General features: G+C 43.5%; 1 protein-coding gene across 2 annotated transcripts in view; it reads right to left on the bottom strand.

The window, feature by feature from the left end:
- KDR (kinase insert domain receptor) overlaps positions 1-27337 on the bottom strand; it is a 50244-nt gene that overhangs the window by 7442 nt on the left and 15465 nt on the right. For both annotated transcript variants that reach the window (XM_047856432.1, XM_047856431.1), the window contains exons 7-27: positions 26862-27039; positions 25322-25436; positions 25067-25230; positions 22823-22979; positions 21833-21956; positions 21171-21279; positions 19729-20070; positions 17502-17648; positions 17050-17181; positions 13217-13323; positions 12648-12783; positions 12172-12276; positions 10741-10854; positions 10076-10164; positions 8877-9030; positions 6878-6975; positions 4348-4470; positions 4085-4196; positions 3773-3872; positions 3266-3371; positions 2013-2164 (exon numbers count right to left, since the gene is read on the bottom strand). In XM_047856432.1, the coding sequence (XP_047712388.1) occupies positions 2013-2164; positions 3266-3371; positions 3773-3872; positions 4085-4196; positions 4348-4470; positions 6878-6975; positions 8877-9030; positions 10076-10164; positions 10741-10854; positions 12172-12276; positions 12648-12783; positions 13217-13323; positions 17050-17181; positions 17502-17648; positions 19729-20070; positions 21171-21279; positions 21833-21956; positions 22823-22979; positions 25067-25230; positions 25322-25436; positions 26862-27039 (2864 nt within the window). The remainder of the gene's footprint in view (positions 1-2012; positions 2165-3265; positions 3372-3772; positions 3873-4084; positions 4197-4347; positions 4471-6877; positions 6976-8876; positions 9031-10075; positions 10165-10740; positions 10855-12171; positions 12277-12647; positions 12784-13216; positions 13324-17049; positions 17182-17501; positions 17649-19728; positions 20071-21170; positions 21280-21832; positions 21957-22822; positions 22980-25066; positions 25231-25321; positions 25437-26861; positions 27040-27337) is intronic.

Raw genomic sequence — 27337 nt, 5'->3', positions numbered from 1 at the left:
CTGGAAAAGACCAATTCGAAAATCACAGACAGAAAATAGGAGCCAGGCCTATGCTCAGAGTGTGGTGTCACATTTGTCCACGCTTCTGGGGATAAGTGTTAGCAGCCCTGACTTAGATCCGGCATTGCGTTCGGCACTTCCATTACACCAACATGACCTCATCGACTCTTGGCACCATATGCAAAGTGTCCAAGCGAGCCAAGAGGCTGCCGGCTCAGGTCCTCACTCCACCTGGTCACAAAAAACCCAAGGAATATGGCTGATGATCAAATGGCTTTCTGATCGGGCAGAAGGCAGTGATGTTGCAGGAATAACTACCACCCCCAGAAGGCCAGCCAAGCTTGAACTAGAGGGTTTTGGTGTTGTTTTGTTTTGTTTTTTAAGTTTATTTATTTTTGGGGGGGGCGGCAGGAGGGGCTAAGAGACAGGGAGAAACAGACGGACTCTCCACATTGTCAGCACAGAGGGCTCGATCCCATCACCTGTGAGATGGTGACCTGGGCTGAAACCAAGAGTCAGACGCTTAATCGACTGAGCCACCCAAGCTCTTTGAACTAAAGGTTTTTAAGCATGAGAGTGGAATTACTGGTTTTCAGTTCATTAATTTTTCTCTCTGAGGGTCCCACTGGGTGTGGCAGACAATAGGACTCAGACAGGTATCAGAGGAACTGGATTTGTCTGGGAGATGCGATTTTAAGCAGCTTGCTTAATCGCTATCGTGCACTGAGTGCTCTGAGTGCCAGCCACTTAGAAATACAATATATCATGTAATTCTCAAAATAATAATTTTTGAACACCAGTGTCTTCACCTGGGTCCCAGTGAAGATGTGCGCCAGGTCACTAAGAGGCATACTTGGGGTCCAACCAGTTCTACCTGCCTCTAAAATCTGGATCTTTAACCACCAAGTTTTCTTTCCACCAAGCGATTGCCCTGAGCCTCACATTCAACATCTACATCAAGAAAAGATCATAGTTTCTACCTGGCCTAACGCTGAGAGTTATCCCGTGAGCAAAATCCAATAACGTAAGGAAAAGTTCTTCGAGAAACGCTGAAAGTTCTTGACACAGATTCAACGGGCAGCTCGCCTGTCAGCCTCTACCCACTCCGGCAGTGTTCCCGCCACCCCGTGGGATCCCACGGGTCAGGGGGTCCAGGGGGCCTCCCCCCCCCCCAACCCCTGGCAGCCTGGCGGACCTAGAGCTCCGCGCCCCTCCCTGCAGCCACAGCACACTCAAGAGGGCAGGCTGGACTGTGCTGTCAGGGGGTCCAGTGACAGGAAGAAAACACCCACAAGAGTGGGAAAAGAAACAAAGCAAAGACACGACGTCCCAGGCTTAGTAAAAGACAATTTGACTATTATATGGCAGAAACCATACCGACTCTTGCCTCATGCACAGGTGCTGGGAGAGAGAAGAAAGGAAGCTGCCTTCAGAACCCCTTTACAAATCAGGCGAGGACTGCAGTGCATGTGTTTCAAATAAGCCCAGAAGTCCCATTATGCAAATAAAATGCTGAAAATCAGACTAGGGAGGGGCTTCGGAAGATGTGCTGTCCAGTCAAATTCAGGACACATCCCCCTGGCAGACTGCACCCTAGCCAGAGAGGCACAAGTGTGTTTTCATATATGCATAAAACTCTTCCTTCCTGAATCTTTCCTAAGCCGTTTAATTCACATTAATAAAAGAGTACATGGGGATAATTTAAATACAGATGTCTATATAAAACTGGCCTCTTTTTCTGGAGATTAACAAACTATGGCATTCCAGCTATTTGCAGCTGCAGGGCTTAGAATTCTAACGGAACAGCTATGGCAGCAATGTGGACCACAGATGGGAAGAAACTCACCTACCCCGGCCCTCTTCAAGGAGCACTTCCCTTTATAGCAGCCTTGGGGCTAAGGTTAAATGTGGAAGCGGGGTGCAGCAGCTTTAGAAAACGCCTTCCTTCCATCCCCTCCCCAAAGAACCTTGACATGCCAGCTCCCCTAGGGGATGTTGACCATATACAGTACCTGATTCCTGCTGTGTTGTCATAATGGAATTTGGGGTCACACACTTCCTCTTCCTCCATACAGGAAACAGGTGAGGTAGGCAGAGAGAGTCCAGAATCCTCTTCCATGCTCAAAGTCTCTGATATCGGGAGAACAATATAGTCTTTGCCATCCTGAAACAACAAACACAGCGATGCTATTGTTATGGCTTCAGCCCCTCAAGAGCCTTTTCATGAGAAACAAAGGCCAAGGGGGCTTCTTGGTTAGCGGGCAGGTCGCTTTCATATCTGAATGTAGAACTTTAAGACAACATTCAAAATGGTTTGTCAAAAACAAAAGGGCACTTGAAAGGGACACGTATATGAAAGTACGGTAAAAGAGATAATGTAAAAACAAGATGAGCAAGGGAGCCACAGAGGACTGTGGTTACAAGGAAGACAAAGCAGGCTGGGGCCATACGCGTAGCGGCAAAGCACGGAGAGCTGAGGAATCATTTCTTCACAAAGCCCTACCTACGCGAGCCAGGTCTTTTAAAGGGCAGATCATCCAATTTTAGCCTCTACATTTCAAGGCAATGGAAAATCTGATGACAGGCTAGAGAAAAGCAATAAGTGTGCGGGAAAATGGGTCTTCTGAGAAAAGGTTGCACAATTTAACATTATTTCATCAAGAGAAAGAAATAAAGGGCAATTTGATACCTTTAAACGTTCAAAAGGTTTACTGATAAAAACAGATTTGACCCATTGTTCCCTACCTGTTCAAAAGAAAAGCAGGAGGAAATTGGCTTCCATTCCTGGTGGTAAGAGGCACTGACTGGAGATTAAATAACTTTCTAATGGTAAAGGTTAACAATTCTAAAATCCTCCAATGAAAGTTATGGGGGCCTGGGATTTTACTAAGAAAAATGCCTCGTACTTTGCAGGGTTCAGATGTAGTTTTGCCTGCACAGTGTATTAAATTCCTTGAAATCCCACCCATTGTTGATATTCTGTGGGTCAACGATTTTTTTTTTTTTTTTTAACTTTAGGAGAGCATCTGAAGACAACAAAAAGATACATCAGGAGGAACGAGTGGTCTGCTCCCAGGTTATGGATTAGGACCTCATTAGGATCTCATCTATCTAAAAGAGAAATTATAGATTTTAAAAAATCATTGCTGCTCAGATCTGCAAGAATATGGCTCCTTTTTCAGTGGCTGAGAGGACAGCGTGGTGGCCGTGAGATCTAGGGAGGAGAGGAACCCTTGTATACGCTTCTTGGGTGGAGGTCACGAACCTGCTGAGCATTAGCTTGTAACAGATTTCCCAAATGTTCCACCAACTCTGAAAACGTGGGTCTCTGACTGGGCTCCCCATGCCAGCAGTCAAGCATGGTCTGGTACCTAGAGAAGCAAAACACTAATGTCATTAACTGCCTCCGTCTTCCTCATCTGATGTTGAAAATAAACACTCGAACGAGTAAACATCTATGAAACGTCCACCATGAGCCCAGATGCTAAACAGTAACACCGCACTGTATAAAACACAGAGTCCTACACTTGGAGTATCATGTACAGAAAATGCTATAAATCAACATCTAATGGGAGCTAACTGGTTGGTATCGATAATAGGGTTGTTGTTTCAAGAAGAGATGACTCTCTACTTCAGATTATCAAGGAAGACTTCCAGGGACAAGTAGGACACAGACTGGGTCATGAAAGAGGTCTGTATCATGAAAAGTCTTCTGGGAAGGGAGAATTTTTGTAAGAAAAGAAAGGATAGAAAGACACTTCCAAAGTCTTACATTTCTGGTGTGGTATAATCAGGGGCCCTCATTCTAGTGCCTTCTTTCAATCGCCTACAAAATTCCTCATCAATCTTTACTCCAGGGTATGGAGAAGCACCTAGAATAAAATAGGAATAGGACATTATTTGATTTTATTTTCTTTTATAGAAAACCCTCAGCCTGATTCTTGAACATCATATATATATATATATATATATATATATATATATATATATATATACACACATATATATGTGTGTGTGTGTCAGGCCACTGACTTATATCATTCTATTTGGAATATGGATGGAGGGACAAAACGAAGTGACTTACCTAAGGAAAATATTTCCCAGAGCAAAACACCAAAAGACCACACATCACTCTGAATTGTGTACACTCGGTCAAAAATTGTTTCTGGGGCCATCCATTTCAAAGGGAGGCGAGCCTAAGAGGGTAGAAGACAAGGAATCAGAACCCAACTTAGCACATATCTGAAGAAAAAACTTCCTTTGTTCCCAACACAGGTCCTGAAGCTTGCAAAGAGGAATGTGGATCCTGCAATTTAACAGATCAATGGGTTCATCTTTGAAACTTACATCTCCTTTTCTGACATAATCTGGATCTTTATAAATATCCCGGGCCAAGCCAAAGTCACAGATTTTAACCACGTTCTTCTCCGACAAGAGGATATTTCGTGCCGCCAGGTCCCTGTGGATACACTGCAAAAAGAATCGTGTGTGTGTGTTAGGTCTCAGAACAGCTGATCTCTTCTGCATCTGTTGTGACCTCATGCTCAAAAAAATCCACATCAGAAAACTAACTGATTAACAAGCACTGGGCTAATGACTTTCATCAACACTTCAGGAAAAAAGTCTGACTTTCGCTGAGACACACACATCTGCTTATTCCATAAACAGCCCCAGACTCTGGAATTAAATAATTAAGTTATAGCATGATCATGGAGTCATAAATAGACTTCTCTTGGACACAATCAAGAATGTGTTTCTGGTCACATCCACATATCCCTTTGGCCTGGCACCATATATGGTTAAAACCTGTTATTCTAAGGAGGCCCTAGAATGGAAGTTATTTCGAATGAATGCACGGAAACCAGGAACAAGGGGCTCTCATCGGTTTGGTGCCCTTTGTTGGTTTCCCCATTCCACATGGAACTGAAGCTGAGCAGCTCTGATAAACCATGCCCCGTGGGGCTCATCCTGTTTTCAAATTGTTGGGTCATCATAAAGGTCTACAAAAGACATTTCAGCCTCTCGATGGTCAAGTTGGCTCTCAGGCGCACCAAAGAAGAAAAGTGAGTTCCTCTTGCTTTCTCTCTACTCTTTTCCTTTGCTCAGTTTCTCCCTTCCCGATATCCCACATCGTCATGTAGCCTCCTACTACTGAGCAACTTTAGCTCCACCTGGTAGATTCATGAGGAAATAGAGTCTCAGGGAACACTTATAAATGAATGAAAGGCTCAGAGGATTCTGAAGTCCATGCAGGAGTGACCATGGGAGCCAGGCATTGCTGAACACCCACACCTTGAGTCTGTATAGTACTTCCCTCTGAAAAGGGCATATTCAGGGGCACCTGGGTGACTCAATCGGTCACCCGATTGTAAATTTGAGCCCCACATTGGGTTCTGTGCTGACCCGCTCAGAGCCTGGAGCCTGCTTTGGATTCTGTGTCTCCCTTGCTCTCTGCCCCTCCCCCGCTTGTGCACTCACTCACACTCACTCTCTCTCTCTCTCTTTTTCTCTCTCTCAAAAACTGATAATTAAAAAAAAAATTTTTTTAATGAAAGAGGCATATTCAAAAGCACACTGGCAAGCATGACCGAGCAAGACAGGAGATTCCAAAAAACAGGCAGTCCTCCCTACTTTTCCCCCAACCAAAGATCTTCCTTTTTTTAGTCTAACAACCAGGTGGTGTTCAAGAAACCAGCCGACAGATGTGAGAAAAGTTAAAGGTCCTCTGCCCGATTCCCTTCCCAGTCGAAAGATATCCTGACCAAATGGCAGGCTCTGGCCTTTAAAAAAAAAAATAGTGAAATAAAATCAGAATCTCCAAGAAAGGCAAAGGGCCTTTCTCCATAGGAAAATCCTTCCCTTTGGGAAAAAGGAGACAAGACCTCCCCCCACAGAAACATCTGAGATCTGGAGGCTCAAAAAGCTGCGACAAGCTTTCAGATTCAGAGAAAAATGGGTTAGAGATTTCACTCTAATTTAGAAAGAAAAGCAAAAACATTAAGTCTTTCTTCCCCCACCAGGAGGGTGCAGCAAATGCATTTTGTCAACTGATCCCTTTTCCTGAAACTTAATTTGAATTTTTCTTGCTTAATATAAAACCATCCATTCTACCCTTTCCAGAGGCTGGAATCCTTGGTGTTTACAACCTTTGGAATATTTGTAACTTGTCACGTCCCCACCTCAGTCTTTGTTTGGCCTACTTTTCTAAGTTTAGCTTTTTTAATCGCTCACATCTAAGGCCTGTCCTTCCTGGTTTCTAATTATACCACTAACAAATACTTTTTGATGGATGGTGATGAATGTAAAATAAATTAAAAATACACTCTCCTACGCTAAGATATCTTCAAGGCTCAGTCCCTCACCTCTTCCAGGTCACTGCTCAGATGTCACGTTCTTATAAAGCCTTCCTTGTTCACTTTGTTTAAAATTGATGTACACAAACACAGAAGCCTATGCACACACAAACATACCAGTCCTGTATACTCTGTAGCCCTTTCCTGCTTATTTTTCCCCACACTGCTTATTCCCATCCAACCTACTATGTATTTGACTTGTTTACATTGTTCACCGTTTGCTCCACCCGATAGGACGTGAACTCCTATCTTGCCTGTTTGTTCACACAGTCTTCTTAGTACCTACAAGACCGCCTGCCCTTCATAGATGTTCAGTAAGTGTTGATCACATGAACTGATGTCATGAAATCCCTACACCTCCTGAAGTTAGCAGAAGTGGGGTCTCCCCAACAGAACTCTTCCAATAGGCCCAGGAGTGGACGATGAATTACAGTTTGAAACACACACCAGCGGCTGGCACTGAACACCTTACTTCCGAATCTGTGATCTGAAGACACGCTTTGCTTCCCCCTGAGCAGTCTTACCTTCCGTGACGCCAAAAACTCCATGCCCTTAGCCACTTGGAAGCTGTAACAGATGAGATGCTCCAAGGTCAGGAAGTTCTTGTACAGATCTTCAGAAACTGTTGGAAGATGCAGAAGGACAGAGATCAGTATTGCCACCAGAAACTATGCGTTTCTAAGTTTGTGAGAATAATCTTCATTTGAAAACTTGGGAGTTAAGCTTCTGGAAACAGAAGCAGACAGAAAATGCCTGTTATCTTCTGCAAGGTTGCTGGATCCCAGTATTATTAGCTTGCATCATACTCCTTAGCAAAAAAATGTTGGTTTTTCCATCTTAGTCAAATGGAACCAGCAAATCCAGGAGGCAGAAGGGAGGTAAATTTGGCAAAGATAGCAGGGGGTGAGAGAGGACTTTTTCAAGTTTGCTGTTTCAAACTGTTTTTTTTTTTCATGTACCCAGAGGGATAAACAACAGTTTCCTATCAAGAACTCTAAAAATAAAACAACAATATTCAGGGTCATTGAATCTGTTCTCTCCAGGCTTTGTCCTGGGACAAAGGCCAAAGGTCGGACTATAATCGACAACAGATAACTAAAAATACCAGAAATATATTTACTTCTCTCACTTTCAAGCTGAGAAAGTGCTGTAAACACTTTAAAACAGGGCTGAGAGGATGCTTTTTCTCCCTCCAAGGATATGAATGAGAGATGACAGGAACTTCGAGGGAAAGATGGATTTGCGTAAACTGGTGGTATTTACTTCCGTGCAACTGGTACAAATAAACACGAAGACATTAATGGGTGTTTCGACATGATCTCTTGACTTTGGTCAGATAAGATAAGACATGGTTTCTCTCCTAGAGACAAATACCGGAGTTAATGAAAACTCCATGAAATAATATTCTTGTAAGTATTAAAAAGACTGTGAACCATTTTCTCAAGGATTTCTTTAGGCTTAGGGCTAGAGGGCGCTCAGTGAACAATTAGTGAAACCCTTCCATTTTCCAAATGAAGAAATGGGAGGACACATTCCAGGCCATCACCCTTTCTACTCCAACTTAATTCCTCAATCCTTTGGGTTTCCTGTGCCCTGACCACCATTTTGTGAGAAAGATGGGACAGAGGTTGCATGAGGTCCAGATAGCCTCTCCACATTCCTCTAGGCCAAGTTCCAGCTTGGCACAGCCCATTTGGCTTCTAAGAGGAAGAAGCCAGATTTAAGGTCTATCTGTAGCCTCGCGTCAAGGGAAATGGAAGCAGGTTTCTTCCACTATTTCATGACTGGGTTCTTTTAAGCTCGTGCCTCAAGAGGAGCCAGATGTCAGGAAGCCCCATCTCTATATCTATGGAGATGTCTCTGCTCCTTCTGAAGGAAGCAGATAGTGTATCCTGGAGCTGAAAGAAGTCTTGGAAGTTTGGGAATACAGCTCTACTCCCAGAGAGCACTAAAATATCATTGGAAGCATAACTGGATAAAGAAAAATATGTTTACCAAGACTCCTCTGAGGAAGTGTGGTTGATAAGTCACCTGGACTGGGGTAGAAACAGCAGGTGACCCCTACACCACCTCGGAGAGGTTGGGTATACTTAATGGAAAGTCTTGTGTTGTGCTGGTGACTTAGGCAGGATGGGGCTGAACTGCTGAGGGTAATGGGGAGGCTAATCAACCACCAGAGAGCCTCCTTTGTCCCTCAGGAACAGAGCGCTGAGCCCCTCCCGCTACTCCATGTTGAACCAATAGTTTCAAAGCACTGGTTTAATGGTCGACTGCTTAGCCCTCGTGGGGTCCTGAGATTTCTCAGGCTCTCTGTGCTTTGCCTCACAACCTAGCCAGCTGCTTATTTAGGGCTTCCACACTTCACTTTTGAAAGACTGAATGGTGGGAGTCTCAAAATTCAGGTCTCTTTCAAGTTTTAGGGAGTATTGAACTTTTCCCATGACAAAATTCCTCATAACACCTTATCACCTTCTCTTTTCTGCAAAAGCATGCGTTACGTATGAAGAAAGCAATGACAGGTACCTTCCTCTTCCTCCACATCACTGAGGGATTTCTCCTCAACAAATCCAGAGCTGGCTGAGCTCTGACTACTCGTGATACTATCCAAACGGCGTTTCGGATCCATAGTGATTTCCCCAACGTATTCCTTCCCTTGACGAAATCGTGCCCCTTTGGTCTACAATGAAGCAAATGAACAAATTCTTTGAATACAAACAAGATGTCTCAAATGTAGTAAACTATAAAAATAATTGTAACTATTAAAAGCAGACAAGAAGGACATCAATTGCAAGAATATGGAATCTCTGGGCTGAAATTTTGGGCAAATGTTCTACATAATAAATTTTCTTCCATGAAGCCTAGCTCCTTCTTTGTTTTATTTTTTAAGTTTATTTTTTACCTGTCTTGAAAGAGAGAGAAAGCAGGGAGGGACAGAGAGGAAGACAGAATCCCAAGCAGGCTTTGCACCATCAGGGCAGAGCACAACACGTGGCTCAAACTTACGGACTACGAGACCATGACCAGAACCAAAATCAAGAGTCAGACGCTTAACCGACTAAGCCACCCAGGCACCCTCCTCCTTCTTTAGCTTAGAGATAAATGCCTGTTTCAAGTCTATCCCAGATACACTTCCAACATTAGGGTGCTCTTTACAGAGGGGCTGACATTCCATGGGGCCAAATACTGCTAGGAGAGAGAGAAAATAATCCAAAGCCATCCTTCTCTCCATCCTTCCCTTTCCTCCTCCTCCTGCCCCCTCAGGCACCATCTATAATGGCTCAGTAAATTAGAGTCACAAAAAAATAAAACATGAGAAGATATGTTCCCCAGTAGGTAAAAGAGGTTACAACAGCCAAGAAGATTCCTCACAAGTTCTTCTTTTTTTTTTTTTTGAGTTTATTTATTTATTTATTTTGAGAGAGAGAGAGAGAGAGAGAGAGAGAGAGAAAGCGCAAAGAGGGGAGGGGCAGAGAGAGAGAGAGAAAAAATCCTAAGCAGGTTCCGTGCTATCAGCCCAGAGCCCGAGTCAGGGCTCGATCTTATGAACTGTTGAGATCATGACCTGAACCAAAATCAAGAGTCGGACACTTAATTGACTGAACCACCCAGGCGCCCCCTCACAAGTTCTTCACGGGGTTTTAACAAAAGAAGATTAACCTGTATCACTTTGTGTTTTCTTCCGTTTTACAATGTGACCAGAGCTGAGTTAAGAAATGACATACCTTGTAGGGGACAAATTCATTTCTCTTGCTCCTTAAGTAAGTTGACAGGTTTCCAAACTTGCAAAATTCCACAATCACCATGAGTGGCCCTGCAGACAGCACAGCATGTCAGAGAGGAAAATGTTTCCGCTCATGTATCTCATCAAGTGTTTAATACACTGATGAACAAGAAAATACCATAGAAGATGCTACAACCTTTCACTGGGGACAGGATCACAGAAATCAGTGGGTCACAATGCCCTTACAGCGTAGCTTTTCTTTTTCCAAAAGGCAACCCCACAACCTGATCAACCAAAATTTCAGAAGAAAATTCACCCTCTTGCTTTTCAACACAATCACCTAAGAGGACTCCATTTCAGGGGGAACTACTCTTAAGGTCTTTGCTTTCAAGTTTTTTGAGAGGTTTACTTTTTTCACCTGAACATCTATTACACAAGTAGCAAACTGCAGTAGAGTGAGGCAGCATTTTTTAACTCACAAGAAGTTCCAGAAGAACTTATAGAGCCCATTAAACCTCCATGAAATATATTCGTATCTAGGAATGTGCAATAGTATTCTAAGTTAAGGAAATCAAGGCCATGGGAGTTGAGTGGTTTCCCTGAAACACCAGCAGAGAACTAAATCCTAGAATCATCAGGCAACCAAAACCCTCCACAGATGCTCACCTCCTGGCTTGGTACAGGCACCTAGAAGATTGACCACATTGAGATGGTGGCCAATATGAATGAGGATCTTGAGTTCAGACATGAGGGCTCGGTGTTCACTGTGTGTGGCTCCTTCTACAAGTACACAGCAAACAGGGAAATCGTAAATGTGGGCATTAGCTTAAGAGGATCAGTGCCCCACTGCATGCATGTGTACATCTTACCCTCCAGGGACAACACAGCTGTAACCAACCCAATTTACAGATTAAGTGCATTAAAAGTCAAATATAAATTATATTTTCCAATTCTAAATCAAATTCTTACTGTAAGTGCACCCAGAATGTTTGATATTTAAAGGAATCCATTGTGAAGTCTTTTGCAAAGCAGAGAATACATCTGCAAATGGAATCACGCCCAGATTTTCTTTCCTTTACAAAACTGGATTTTCATGTATCAGGTTGACTATGCTTCTTAGGGCCTGATTATTTCAGTGCTTCCTGGTAAGGAAGCAACACCATGTATTAAATATCCTTATGTGTTAGGGGCTATGCTGAAGTTCCCGCCAATCGGTGCCAAGCAGGAAATTTAACAAGGGCCAGCTGGCAAGGCCAGTTGGCCCATGAGGCCGATGAGGCTAAAACTGCGAGAATGATCCTGTACATTCTTTCTAATTCACAGACGCGATCCACACCTCAGACCCTGATGAGCCACCTCAGAATGGCACACTCCCTTAGCCACAAGGGCGACTAGGCAGAGGGAGAGAGAGAGAGATGGCTTTGCAATGCACAAGACCTATGGGCCAAGGGTCAGTGTGCCTCATCAACGAAAGCACATCACAACTGGAGCTAAGAGCTTTACATGCACCACCTCCCCAAATTAAAACAACAAGGCCAGAACACCATTACCATTAGGATTAACAATTGTTTACAAGGCTTTTAATGTTTAAAATGTCACCCATGGTCCTTTTGTCCCTAGTGCAACCATTATCTTTTATAGGAGAAAATCTTTCACATACTCCAATCCTAGGAGACATGCTATTTTTGCACTCTACTATTTTTACTTATTATATTAAGTTTCTTTCCATGTCTCTACATGGTCTATAATTATCTTACCAATGCACCATAAGAGATTAAAGAACAATTTTTACATAATCAAGGTATTTTTTTTTTCCTAGAGTCAGGCCACGAAGTACAGCTGTGCATGGGCTCCCAGGCAAAGTGGGGAAGTGGATGAAGCTGAAACCCATCCTCAACTTTGCCTGGAAGGCCATGTACCCTGGCAGGACGCTATGAAAGAGGAACTTGTCCCCAATTTGCACAAAGGCATAAGCTGGCTACATGCTTGGCTAGTGGGCTCACCTAACTGCAGGGCTGCTGATACAAGCCTTGCATTACGTCTGCAGACCAGATGAAACAGATAGAGAGATACATCACCATGTAATTTTGCTTTTACCTTTTAACATTTTGACAGCCACTGTCTTGCAAGTCGCTGTCTTGTCAATTCCAAAGGCATCTGCTTCGATCACTTGGCCAAAGGCACCACGGCCAAGGGGCTTACCTATAGTCAACAACGACAGCAAACCAAACAGACTTGGACTATTACAGCATCAAAGTGACACAGAGATTCCGACTAGATCGGATCACCCACACACCCCAGTTTAACTCGGAGATTCCAGCTCACTCCCTTGTCTTGGCTTAATCATTGAATAATATCTCCCCCTCTTCACTCTCCAAGTGCCCTATTTTGGATTATTGTAGAGGGACCCTACTTCTAAGTGACCAAAAGGATGATGACTCTAATTCCACAGACAGAATGAATATTCTGAACCTGAATCCAACATGTGAATAGACTATATCTGTCATTGTCCAAAAGGAGGAAGAGATGGCTTGGTAAACCCAACACCAAATTAACATCACTTGGAAACACACCTAGTTTCAGCCGGTCTCTGGGAAATTCCCACTTGCTGGCATCATAAGGCAAACGTTCACAGTGTTCATCCAAGGGCAGTTCATCTGGATCCATGACGATGGACAAGTAGCCTGTCTTCAGTTCCCCTCCATTGGCCTGGAAATCATTATTCCTTCCAGTCACATACACTCTGTTGTCTGGCTGTTGTTTTTTTGTGTGCTTATTATTGTTGTTTATGGAAGCCCCATTCCTGATGTCTCATTTTCAAATAAAATTCATGGAGTTTGAGAGTCAGTCCTATTATAATCCTGCATCCAGTGTCCCCTCAACCCCCAAATGAGCTCCAAATGAAGTACTTAAATCTTAATTACACTGGACAGTCCAAGCCCTTTTCTCCTCTAGTGGCTTCCATCAATTAAAGCCCAGTGGTCCAGCCAAAAGAAAGTGGGAAAGAATGTTATTGTATTGAAATAAAATTGTGCCCATTGAGCCAATAACAATGGGAAGAAACAACTCAAAGAGCCCCAGTCAGCTTTCATTAATCATGAAAACCAACGTACATGGGATGGAAGGGAAATGATTTTGTTACCCGCTTAACGGTCCGTAGAACGATGACAAGTAATAACCAGAAGAACATGGCAATCACTGCTGTGCCTACTAGAATAATGACCTCCAAGTTGGTCTTCTCCTGGGCACCTAGAAAGACACAACGGAATGCTGAAAACTCATACCTTTTGATATAAGAGGACAAAGTTCAACAATAAAGCAAGATCTCAAGTTTACCAACTTGGAAAAAAATCCTAGATAATAATAGTCACAAGCATCTAACTTGAAGGGATCTATAACATTTTTTTTTTAATTTTTTTAATGTTTATTTTTTTTTTGAGAGAAAGAGAAAGAGAAAGAGAGGAAGAGAGAGAGAGAGAGAGAGCATGGAAGGGAGAGGGGCAGAGAGTGAGGGAGACACAGAATCTGAAGCAGGCTCCAGGATCTGAGCTGTCAGCACAGAGCCCGATGTGGGGTTCAAACTCACAAATGGGAGGATCATGACCAAGCCGAAGTTGGATGCTTAACTGACTGAGCTATCCAGGTGCCCTGAGTCTATAACATTCTTAATGGATAATTTAAAGTTTGCAAAACACTGCTCATGAAAACCTCCAACGGTAAAATTCTTTTTTTTTTAATTTTTTTAACATTTATTTATTATTGAGAGACAGAGCATGAGCGTGGGAGGGGTAGAGAGAGGGGGAGACACAGAATCTGAAGCAGGCTCCAGGCTCTGAGCTGTCAGCACAGGGTCCAACACAGGGCTTGAACTCACAAACCGTGAGATCATGACCTGAGCCGAAATCAGACGCTTAACCGACTGAGCCACCCAAGCGCCCCTCCAATGATAAAATTCTAAAGTTAAAGACAGGAATTAAGGATATCAAGGATAGAAATGTTGATGTCTTAAAAGAAAAAAATCATAAGAAGGGTTGAAGGAAGAGCAGTCTTTGATGGAAAGAAAACAGATTCCATTCTACAGGGGAGAAAAGTAGTTATTTGTCAGGGGGTGGAATTAATACCCGGTTTTGCATGGAGAGTCTCAGTTTTCATCTGAATGGAGTTTGAGAAAGGATTATATAAGAAAACAAGTGGTCAGCAAGTTACTGGCTACCATGCACCTCCTAGGTGCTCAGTCCTTTAAATATGTCATCCCTCTTGATGTTCTCAGCAACTCTCAGTCTTCAGATGGAGAAACAAGCTCAAAGAGGTTAAGCTACTTCATCAAGGGCACACAGCAAGTGGGTGGAATGGCGAAGAATTAAACAAGTCTGTCCAACACCAGCTAACCATTACACTACCCTGCCCTTGAGTGGCAGGAGTCTGAGTGAAGAAAAGAGAGAAATCCAAGATGAGGGCATCCTGTATGGCCTGGCAAAATGAGTTGAAACCACCCATGAAAGGAAAGGTAGAGGTCAGCAAGGAAGCGGCAGATGCTCGGGGCTCCAGAGGATGCTCTGAGTGGGAGAAATTAAATGCCAGAGCTTGTCAGCTAGGAGTGATTAGCAGAGAAGTGATAAGGAAGCAATTAGCACATGGGGCTTCCCGCTGGACGAGTGCAGAGTGAATCAAATAAGCCGTTCAAGTGGCCCAAGGCAGCCTGAAAAAGGCAGAAGTCCAAGTAAGTAACTAGTTAGCCGAATAAGAGTTAACAGTCTGGGGACAAGTACCAACTATGCCTGGAAGTAGATTTTGTTTCTCTGGTGGTTCTATTGAAGAAACTTTCTACTTTAATTTAATTTTTTCTATTAATTTTTTTTTTTTGAGAAACAGAGTGTAAGCACAAGCAGGGAAGGGGGAGGGGGAGAGGGAGGAAGAGAGAATCTAAAGCAGGCTCCATGCCCAGCACGGAGCCTGATGTGGAGCCCAGTGTGGGGATCAATACAGGGCCCAACCTGGGCTCAGTCTCACAACTGTGAGATCATGACCTGAGCCAAAATCAAGTGTCAGACCCTTAACTGACTCAGCAAACAGGCACCTTGTGGCTTTCTTTATATACACACGGATTTTTTTTTAAATTTTTTTTAATGTTTACTTATTTCTGAGACAGAGAGAGACAGAGCATGAGCAGGGGAGGGGCAGAGAGAGAGGGAGACACAGAATCAGAAGCAGGCTCCAGGCTCTGAGCTGTCAGCACAGAGCCTGACACGGGGCTCGAACTCACAGACTGTGAGATCATGACCTGAGCCGAAGTCGGTTGCTCAACCGACTGAGCCACCCAGGCGCCCCATACACACAGATTTTAAAGTCCATTATACCTAGTAAAAAGTTCAAAGATTCAATTGTCTATATAATTAATATTAATATAATTAATAATTAATACACTGTAAAACCTTGGTTTGAGAGCATAATTCATTCCGGAAACATGCTTGTAATCCAAAGCATGCGTATCTCAAAGAGAATTTCAAGAACCATTGGTTCAGTTGTGATCATGTGACACTCATATTGCAAGACATCACTCGTTTATCAAGTTAAACAATAACTTATTGAATAACTTATTAGAAATGTTTGTTCACCTTGCAGGACACTCGCAGAACAAGTTACTCGCAATTCAAGGTTTTACTGTAATTAAAACTTCCATGGTAATATTATCTCCATGTTAACATTAGGAAGACTAACCGACACAGTAAATATCTACTTCTCTCCTTCTTAGTATTATTCTTTTTGGGAACTAAGTAAATGTAAGTTCTGTGCCAATGTTTCCTACTTAGGCAGGGGTAACCCGCTGCAAACAGCTCAGGGAGATGCGGCAGGGCATGAGAAAGAGCTGGAAGCCCCCACTAGGAGCTGCCCTTAACATGAAGCCCTCTGGAAGTGACAAAAGCACCATGCCACTTGAAATTTTTATTTATTTCACACACTTGAAATCTTTATTTGCAAGTGCAATCTATAAAATGGTGATAAGCCTACAAATGTGAAAACAAGTCATCAAGATGCAAGATTTGATAGATTGAGGGAACTAAAATCTAGACTTTGAGAGACAAGTGAGGACGAGTTCATAAAACTCCATCCGTTTTTCCTTCTGTCACCATCCTTCTTTCTTCCTCTTTCTGTCACAAATTACCTTTCCCATCTGGGAAAATGCCAGATTTCACATCACTCCTGCACACACATAGGAGTTTCCTTTCACATTTAGACACCCTAAAATTTCCATGCCATTGGAGCAATGGTCTATTGTTCACAATTTTAATTATCTGCAGTCCAATGAAAACTATGAACCCTTGTGATTGTCTGGATAGCACTGATTTTGGCGATTAAGCAGTAATTCCAGTGTTCTCCCAAGAAAATATAGAGGAATCACTTCTACAACAAGTTAATCGATCCATTCAAATGAAGAAAAGAAACACGGGAAAGGAGGATATTCTACCTGCCTGGCTAAGAATTTTCCCATAGTGAGTACTGCCAGGATGGGAAATATGATGCAAGTAGAATTAAAATAACACTGATTATTTTTTCTAGTTGAAATAATATATACTTAGAGCAGAAAATTTACAAAGTACAAAGAATATTAAAAAATCACCAAAATACTCCCACTGGGTGGCTCAGTCGGTTGAACATCTGACTCTTGATTTTGGCTCAGGTCATGATCTCACGGTTCATGGGATCAAGCCCCAAGTCAGGTTCATGCTAATAGCGCAGAGCCTGCTTGGGATTCTCTCTCTTCCCCTCCCCCACTCATACGTGTGTGTGTGTGTGTGTGTGTGTGTGTGTGTGTGTGTGTGTGTGTGCGCGCGCGCTCTCTCTCTCTCTCTCAAAAAAAAATAAATAAACATTAAAAACATCACCTATAATCCTCCCACCCAAAGTGTATGAGTATATATACAACACAAGCTAATTTTCTAAAAACGCCCGATGTGTCCATGAATTTCCACTGACCTTCTACGATGAAAAATGCCTCCACTTTTGCACACCCAAGAACACTGCATGCCTGGCAGGTATACAGGCCTTCATCTTCCTTCCTCACCCTGCGGATGGTTAGGTTCCGGTTCCCATCTTTCAGTACAATACCTAAAAGAAAAGAAAAATGGTTGTTTTCATTTATGATGTGATGTGGTAGAGTTGTTTAGGAAAAAATTTAAAACTATAAATGATGTCTTTTCTTGGATGAGCATCTAATTCCAAAGAGTGATACAGGATGCATTGCTGACTCATCACCAGTCCCAGCTTCCATGAGAATTCAACACGGCTCTGAATTCTATGAAATGAGCCAGACCATGGACACTAATATTGCTTTTTTCCTACCTAAAACAAATCAAGGCATAAGGTGGGTTTTAGATCCTATCTCTGAGAATTCTGCAACCAACCAGAGATAGACATAGTCTATTCACCTGAGTCTTCAACAAGTGTTTCATTATCTTTAAACCACGTAATCTGTGGAGGGGGATTCCCAGACGTGGTGCACGAAACTTCGATGGTTTCACCAATGCTTGTTGTTTGATTCTCCAGGTTTCCTGTGATCATGGGTGCCACACGTTCTGTGCACACACACACACACAAATCATACAACATGTAGTTAAAACTTCTGAAATGGTTTTAGCATCAGTAAACTTATAGTTTAAACTTAATAAACAGTAAACCACTGATTTACTAAGCTGAAAATACATAGAAGCTAATAACATTACTCTTGGCCACTGAATAAAGTTAATGGAAGAAATAAGTCAGGACAGTTGAGAGAGATCACTTTGGACATCCTTATTAGTGATTCTAGCTGGTCGTCACATCACAAAATAAAGGTTGTCACCTTTATGGGGTTTTCTTCTAACTAGACACAGCTTCCCCAAGGGGAAACTTTCCCTCCCATGAAAGTTCTAGACAGTGACACCCTTGAATTCTGCATGTTTCTCTTGGTAAGTGCGAACCTTCAGTGTAATTCAACAAAGAATGCCTTATGTATATTTGGCACTTTTTACAAAACTCACTTATACTATTTCTGTTGCTCATTATCAATCATACGATGGACAAGAATATTAACCTTCTTTTGCAGATGAAATAACTGTAGTTAAGGGGGTTAAACAACTTCTCCAAGTCCCTATAACTCAGGGAACATTTGAACTAATGAGCTTATAAGACTAGTCCAGTGCCATTTCCACTAAAACACAAACAAGCAAGACAATAATCCCTAAGGAAAGTCAAAGATTTCAAAAATTAAGCTCATGGGTATTTGTTTCAACGTACAGCAAAACTTCAGATGTACCCTTTCATCAAAGCATTATAGAAATATCTTGTCCAAAGCAATCGAAAGCAATCTTGCTGAAAGAATCCACTGCAACATTGAGCAAAATGGGATCACCTCAGTGGTGAACTACACTGGGATTTAAGCAAATGTCCTGGGCTCTATTCTATTTCTAAGAATAATTTTAGGAAAACGACTTAGGAGTCCTTAGAGAAGCAAACCAGGTCATTGTGAGCACATATTTCCTGGGCATGGTCTCTTTCATATCTCTTTCTGAATTCTTCCTTTAATTTGAAACAGGACCGGTCCCCAAGATGGCCATATATGTGATAAGATACAAAGGGCCCTGGGAATGACTTCACCCCAAAAAATTCCTTCTTTTGACACCTAAGTCTTAACACTAGCAAACACTACCCTAGTGTCTATCTGAGGATACCTCTTAAAATATGCCAAGGCCTCTGAAGAAGACATTATTCCTCCAAAACCTTAGTATAGATTCATTCACCTGGGCAGTTCCCCATCTTAACAGTAAAATCAGAGAATGCACACATCCCAGAAACTGGAAAGGGACACTAAAGAGAGGAGAAAATGGAGGGAGTCGGCACAAAGAGACTTTCCCAAGTTTGTCTGATTTCCCCAGAGACAGAGGCATGGCTGCATAGCTTTTGCGCAAGACACAAGGTTAGATAAGGTGTGGAGAGTGGCTCCATGCGGAATTTACAAAGCTATCTGCTCACTAAAATTATCATCCCGTTGATCTTATGCTGGACTACACGGGATGACCCAGAGGGACAAGCAGTGAGTGGTGCACCCCTCCCATGGGCTCTCACAGGCCCTAAACAACCCCATTGTCACACTCTTCATGTAGTAGGTATCTTACTGAGCACCTAGCATGTGCCACTGTGTTCTCTGACGCGAGCTACTACAAGGAGTAAAACAAAACAATTCCTCTCCTCATGGACACCGAGACCTCAATGTGCTACGACCGCCTGGTGGTTGCCTGTGTTCTTATCTTATCTACCTCCTCACCACTCTGAATTTCTGGAACCTTCTTAGCTCACAGTAGGCATTCCATGAACATGTGTCTACTAAAATAAATAAATGTCCAAGAATAAAGTAGAAATTTCCCCAGTTTAGGCTCATCCCTCGGAAATCCTAATGAAATCCTATCATTAGAGCTGGCAGGAACCATGTTATTTTCTCTTTTTAATACATCATTTCACCACTATCCGCCTCTTTCTGCCTCAAGGACTTTCAGTGAATAAGCTGAGTGTGCACCCGTCTACTTCATAGGCTCCTATACGATATTTTCTCACAGTCCCCAAAAGCCCTACACTAAAGGCATTCCAACAGTCTTTGATGATCCAGAGTTGCCTCCCTACCTAAAACCATGAGCTGTCGGACCACACAATGCCTTTTCTTGGTCTTCCTGTCCTGAGCAAAGCACACATAATCTCCTTGGTCCTGCAAGGATGCGTTCTGGAGCTCCAGGATCAAAGTGTCGCTTGTGCCATTAGAGAACGTGGTGGCATTCATTTTCCAAAGGGCATCCAGGTTCTTGCAGATGGGTGTACGCAGCTCTCCCACGTGGACTGGCAGAGCCTGAGAGCCAGCCTTGTACCACGTGAGGTTCTCAAATGTAGTTCTGTCTGCAGTGCACCACAAAGACACCCGTTCCTGTTCGGTCGGCTGGGTGCCGGGCTGCAATGTGATTTCAGGGCCCCCTGAAATACAAAACCCATGGCTAGAAAGTGGCGATTTAATTTGGGCAGTGCGCTTTTGTCTTCTTGCCACCCTTAGACTGCTATAAAGCACCAAGAAAAGTGAGGCCCTCTCAATCCCAGACGATGTCATACAGGGAAACAACCGCACGAGACAGCTCGGGCCTCAAAATAGGTTATTTTACTAAGGTGTAGTCCTCAGATATGTATCAAATCTCCACTTTCAGCCCTAAACACAGTTTTTGAGATGAAAATAAAAAACCCAAGACATATTTACAGCAGATAATTATAACACGGAATTTTAAAAATGAGTTCCTCATCGACACATCACACTCAATGACATTAAGGCTATAATTACGACAACGAATTAGCCCACGTTGAACTATTTCACCCAGTCCAGTCAGCTAAAGCTTATCCATAAAGCGAAGATGAACAGGCAGAATCAGCAGCATTGGGAGGAAACTGTCCCTATGTCATTACAATTACCTCCAGTCAATGCTGTCAACTGCTCAGCAGCAAGCCCACCAACACCGACTGAACCTCAAGAAGCCACACACTACGCTAGACTCAGATGGTGGAGACATAACTAGTACCCAGGACTAGTGGCTAAAAATATGTGAAACAGGGGCACCTGGGGGCTCAGTCGGTTGAGCATCCGACACTTGATTTCAGGATCCCTGGGTCATGGGATCAAGCCCCGTGCTGGGCTCTGTGCTGAGCATGGAGCCTGCTTGGGATTCTCTCTCTCTCTCTCTCTCTCTCTCTCTCTCTCTCTCTCCCTCCCTCCCTCTCCCTCTGTCCCTCTCCCCTACTCTCTCTCTCACTCGCACTCTAAAATAAGTTTTTTAAAAATTAAAAAAACATATGTAAAACCATTCTCTCCCCTGAGTGAACGGGAGTCAGTTGTACTGATTTCACATGAGCCCAGGAGCTCCCTGAGAAGTCTTCATTTACGAACAAAAGCATCCCCAGTGTCAGTCCAAGGCCTTTTCCAAAACCACCATGCCACTCAAGAATGGCAAGGACCACAGACTATCAGACAGCTTAGCAACCCCTTGGCAAGAGATCCAACGCCCCCTCCCTCCCCAGAGAGCAGTACTCACTGGTCACGTGGAAGGAGATAACCCTCTCTCCTCTCCCAGCTTTGTTGACGGCTTCACATTTGTACAAAGCTGACACATTTGCCGCTTGGATAACAAGGGTACTTACAGTCTATGAAAAAAACAAATCCCAGGCCGTAAACGATGGAGGCTGTGTTCATGCGCATGCATTCAGACTCAAATTCAACCTGTAAGACCCGCCTACTCCATTCATACTCCCGCACTGCCCTCTCTCAAATCCACACAATTATCATTTTGCTGGTGTGGCTCGCACATTACACAAAACAGACTTTGGAAACCAAAAGGGAAATCATGTATTTTAGCCTAACACTGCACACATTTTCTCATTTCCATATTCGTAAAATCAGAATCACCTTACAAGCGATGTACAGAGCTAAGAGCATATGTGTTTTATCTTCCTCTGATAAGATACTAATAAGGCGATGGTGCTTCTAACAGTCAATGGTGTTTTCAAACTGACTTAATATGTTAGTATTTTATCGTACAATTAATGTGACTATCAATCTCTAATATCCCTCACATATGATTACACCATGCTTCCACTCCATCCTCCCACCCTTCCATCAAAGAGAGAGAGAGAGAGAGAGAGAGAGAGAGAAAGAGAGAGAGAGAGAGATTTTCAATTTAAAGAACTTCAAACTCACTTTGTTTTTTCCTTCAATTAGGGCAAATTGATTTTTGTTGACTTCAATTTTATTTCCCCCCTGGAAGTCATCCACATTCCTCCATTCTTTACAAGTGTATGGGTTTGTCATTAAGACAGCTTGGCTATAAGGAAGAAACAACAGCTCTTATTAGGACTTAACTTTCCTTTAGTTCAGATCCATAGCAAGGAAAGGAGTCAGACTTTGGTTACTATGTTCTTAGAAATAACTTTCAGCGCACCCTGCCATGTTACAAGACTTGGAGCCAAATAAAAATAGGCCTCAGCAAAGAAGGAAAAGGTTCTAGGTAGATTCATTCAGGATACAGGAGGGAAACAGCTATTCTGGGAACAAACCTCCATTCATAAATTGAATCGACAAGACAATTCAAGTTAATTTAGTTCAAAGGAAGACAAGGAAACTAAGAAGTCATTGGGCTTCTTAAAGCAATCTCCCTGGGACTGTGGCCTTTGTGTAGGAAATGGTCAGCATCTGAGGAAGAAACTAGTAGAGGCCGTCTCAAAAACAACAACAGGAAGTGAACGGCTCAGGGTGATAGTGGGTGGCCTGTGTTTTTTTTCCTAAGGATGTCTGGACTCGTGTTAGAACCTGATAAGCTGGGCCTGAGAAGCCAAAGGCTCTCATCCATCAGCTCTTCCTCTGAGATGGACCTTCTCCCAGATAAGGAGAGATGTGGTATTCACCAGTTGCTTGGCGTAAGGGAAAGAAACAAAGATTGGCGATCGGCAATGTGAGGGAAGGGCCTGCATTTGGAGAGGTGTGCCAACCTAGGAACAGAGAGCTAGCTGATCTCAAAGTGGGACACCAACGAAAGACATCTCCTGAAATGTTAAGACGTGGAGAAAGATGGAAAGCACCGCTTGGGGCAGAACTTTCTTAGGAAGGGCCTTCTCAGGGGGAATGGAGTCACACAGCGTGGCTGCATGAAATGCAGAACAGCAGGGCAAAAGAGGACGGGGTCCTACTCACGCAGGCCTGTAGGCACACTCCTCCTCCAGCTGCCAGTACCAGCGGATGTGATGTGGCGGAGGGACCGCGTAGACCGTGCACGTCAGCGTCTGCGTGGTGCCGTACTGGTACGAATCCACCGGAGAGATCAGGGATTTCTCGCCGATCTGGGGTGGGACTGGAGATGGGAAAAGTCACTTTTGAATTGTCAATCGGCTTGGAGGAGCAGAAGAGGGAAGCTTTCATCAACCAAGGCCTATGTTTCTATAAGCATATGATTCCACTCCCATTTTCTTTCTCAAAGAACAGCTAGACTTGGAAACAGGACACGGAACTTCTAGCAAAAGTCATCCTCCTCTCCAGCGGAGGACTTTGCACAAGTCTGGCCACCCTCTCTCTGCCTTGTTATCCCTACATGTTGGGGATAGCTCTCCCTGTGCTCCCAGTCTCAAGAGATCAGGACAGGAAAGGGATAAAATCATTGTGACTAGCGCAGTAAATACGCTTATTATGTGCCAGGCATCGTTCTAAGTGCTCTAGCCAGAATAATCCATTCGATCCTCATAGCCACTATCATTGTCCCTTTTACACATAAGAAGAATGAAACAGAAAAGTCGAGTGACTTGCCCAAGATCACCTACCTCTCTTCATCCTCCCTCCCCGTCTCCTTCCTCCACTTCTTTCCCTCCTTCCTTCCTTTTCTTCCCTCCCCCTCTTCCTTTTGCTCACCCTTTTTTTTTCTTTCCTTTTTTTGGCTCCAAAGTCATTAATGCAAAACTACTCTCCCATCATCATCAACTTAAAGATTCGGATTATACTCTCAAATTTTGACTTTTTATGTTCATTTTATCTGGCAGGGTAAATGCTAAGGTGAATCAAATGGTTAGTGGCTTCATGAATTCTCGAGATGGGTTTATACACTATCCATTTTTACATCTTTGTCTTGTGCTCATTTGCTTCTCCCTACCCTACTTATGAGCTTTCTAGCTTCTCGCCTTTCCCAAATCCCCTCCTCCTGAGTGGCTTCTAAATGACATTTCTGCAACCTATTTTCTTTAAAATACTCCCTGAAGCTGATGTCCCAGCAAGGAAATGAAGTCAAGCTCAGCAGACATACAGAGCAGCGGCAGGATATGTGGGGAAGCACCCTAACGTTACAAGAGAAGATCCTGAAGTTGTAATGTGCTGTGCCCATAGGGAGAACAAAGAATGCCAACAGAGAAGCATTTCCCAAACTGCGTCTAGAGCAAGAGATGAGTGGATTTCTCGGGTTGGAGGGGGATGCTCGGCTCAAATAATTTTGTTAAGCCCTCAATTCTCTATGTCTCTCCCCCTGGAGAATGGCAACATACATAAGCATATTAAAGGTCCTGATAAGTCCTGCTATATAGACACCTGCTGTCCATCGACTTAGCATCTCAAACACTTCCTTGACCATAATACCATTTTATTCCCCATCCAGGACACTTTCAGCTTGAAAGAACAAAGTTCAAATCATCCTTAGATCAAAAACTTTTTATCTTCCCTTTAGAGCCTCAGAGTCAGATAGATCTTAGACTCCTGTTTTTAAAAAAAAAAAAAATTTTTTTTAACTTCCAGCCAACCAATGTCAACCTGCAAAAGCCTTCTGAGCTGGGATCTGCCTGTGCCTCAAAGTAGCAGCTTCCCACAAAATTCAAAAAGGCTCTTAAACATTTGCACGCCAGGTGAGACAAGGTCAAAGGCAACACAACAACTGTTCCCAGAGGGGTGCTTATTTCACAGCATACAGCCATTGAATGTATCGTCTACATCAATGCTGCATGTGACTGCTGAACAGTTCAGTTGCGTGGCCTCTTAAGCACGTATGTCCAGAGCGTGCTGTCTACACCTCATCTCAACTCTACTGCTCTGGATCATTTCTATAAAAAATTTTTTTAATGTTTATTTATTTTTGAGAGAGAAAGAGAGAGAGAGTGAGCAGGGGAGGGCAGAGAGAGGGAGACACAGAATCCAAAGCAGGCTCCAAGCTCCGAGCTGTCAGCACAGAGCCCAACGCGGGGCTTGAACTCACGAACTGTGAGATCCTGACCTGAGCCGAAGTTGGACGCTTAACCCACTGAGCCACCCAGGCGCCCCTGGATCATTTTTATACGTAGAAGCCTGTTCCTGATGTGAGTGAAGCAGCAGGTGTGACAAAGGACTCGTGGCCTGGCTGTGTAGGAAGCCGTAATCGTACCCTTTATAATCAGTTTGGGGCCGAGAAGGAGAGCGGAACAAACTCACCATTCACGACCAGAGATACCACGTGGCTCTGCTTCTCCTTCGAAATGGGGTTGGTAAGGATGACAGTGTAATTTCCTGTGTCTTTTTCACTCACTTCCATAATAGTCAGTACATGCCCCACTTTTATTGTGTGATTGGACTCAATGGATCTCCCATTTTTATACCTGTGGGGAAAAAAAAATTCTCGGGAATTAGTATAATTTAAGGGTTTGCTTTCAGGGGGAACAATGCTTTGCCTTTATTTCTAATAGTTACCATTTTATTTCCGGGGGAGGGTAACCAAGGTACTTCACAGGCACTCTGACACGGTCTCCCACGATGGCTTCCACCAAAGATTCCATGCCACTGCCAAAAGCGACAAAAGGTTTTTCTGGAAAACAATAAAAATAATTACTCCTACGAATGTCAACTTCTTCAGTGAATGGTCATTTGGCTTAGTTTTTCATTTCAAATGAAGAGTCTGTGATCTAGGGAGTGTGAGTTGCCACAATTCAGGGATTCCCCACACTGCCTTTCCTTGGTCACAGTCCAGCTTCTCCCCATCAACTGGCCTCTGGATTTACCTTTCTCTCTCTCTGAGTGGCCACTGCAAGCCTACTGGTTGCTTCAGTCTCAGTTCAAGCGTTTGCTCCTCTGGGAAGTTTTCTCTAAGTCCTCCAGGAACCTCGGGTGCTCCTTCTCCTCCGTCCCCTTGCACCCAATACCTACCCACCATCTGCCCCGGGACTCAGTCCTCGGACCCCTTCTCTTTATCTGCACCCTCCTCCAGGCTCAGCCATAAAGTGCCATTCACCCCTGACTTCTCCGGGTTCCAGACTTACATATCAAATATCTCCACTCGGACGTTTGATGGGCCTGTCCAAATGAACACACCCAATACCTCGCCCCAAATCTCACTTCCTTCTCAGTCTTCCCCATCTCGGTCAATAAAACCACCACTCATTCACCTCCTCACGCTAACGATTCAAGTCAGCTTGCATTCTGTTTCTCTTAGGCCCCTCAGCCGTTGAGTCAATGGGTGGGTCCTGTTGGCTCTATCTTCAAAACCATATCCAGAACCAGATCACTTCTCCCCACTTCTGCCTCTACCACTCAGTCCAAGCCACTCACCAGCTCTCACCGGGATAAATGCAATTAAGCCTCCTCTCTGGTCTCCCTACTGCTGCCCTTTCTTCCGTAAAGCATTTCACATAAAAGACGCAGCAATCCTACGGAAACGTCAACCAGAGCGTGGCTCTCTCGGCTCGAGCCCTTCTATGAATGCCCGTATTATAAAATCCAAAATCATTACTCGGGCCCAAGGTTGAGTGCCAAGTGAATTACCACCTAACCCGGGATGCTGACGTGTTATTATGTGACATGATTATCAGTGAAGGCGAATAAAAAAGAAACGAAGTTATTTTGCTCAAAGCCCCACAGATAGTAATTAAATCCAGGTTTCCTCAATTGCAAAGCCCTTGCTTATTCACACAGGCCCCTCAGCCTCGAAATAAAATGAAAATGTAAAAACTATCGTAGATAACAACACTCTGCTTAGTATACTGTAGTAACGGCAGCCACAAAAACTGCAACAAGTAAAAGTTAGTGAGCACTTGCTGCCTCGGCTCATCTCATTATTAAAGTTGGGATTTGAACCCAAGCCGTGCTCTTGATCTCTAGGGCATATGGCCTCCCTAGCAAGAGCTCAGACATGTCTTCTGAATGAACAAAACAGGAATCTCTAGCTGACCTAATGTCATTTAGATGATCTCGCTTTTCAAGGCATGGCATGATTCCAAAGGACAGCGTCGCTTACCGTGGACCCTGACGAACGTGCTGTTCCGCTTGGTCATCAGCCCACTGGAAGCCGCACAGGTATACCACCCTTGGTCACTCCGGGTTACACCATCTATGGTCAAGGTGCTCAAAAATTTCTTCATCTCACTCCCAGATTGAGTTTTTAGGTCCCGGTTAACAAGCTTTTTATGCTGATGCTGAAAAAGAGTTTACTGAACTTTCAAAGTCCAGCATAACATCCCCTGGTAGCTTCTAGATACCCACAGGACCAAGTCTTGGCCCTTGGCGAATGCGATTCGTGCTAATAAGAGGTACTTCAGAACTTTTAACACCATCTAGGCTACCAATATATTTGGTTTCAAGAGAAATAAATGCAACCAACTGAATTAAGATTTTGAAAGCCTCACATAGTGGGAATGAGATGGACAGGTACCACAGAAACACAAGCAAGTATGATCACTGTTTAAGGAGAAGTATGTCTCATGCCACCTCTTA

Source organism: Prionailurus viverrinus, chromosome B1 (assembly GCF_022837055.1).
Source record: "Prionailurus viverrinus isolate Anna chromosome B1, UM_Priviv_1.0, whole genome shotgun sequence".
Classification (NCBI taxonomy): Eukaryota; Metazoa; Chordata; class Mammalia; order Carnivora; family Felidae; genus Prionailurus; species Prionailurus viverrinus.
The sequence above is the reverse complement of the archived record's forward strand: the minus strand, read 5'-3'. Positions and strand labels throughout refer to the sequence as shown.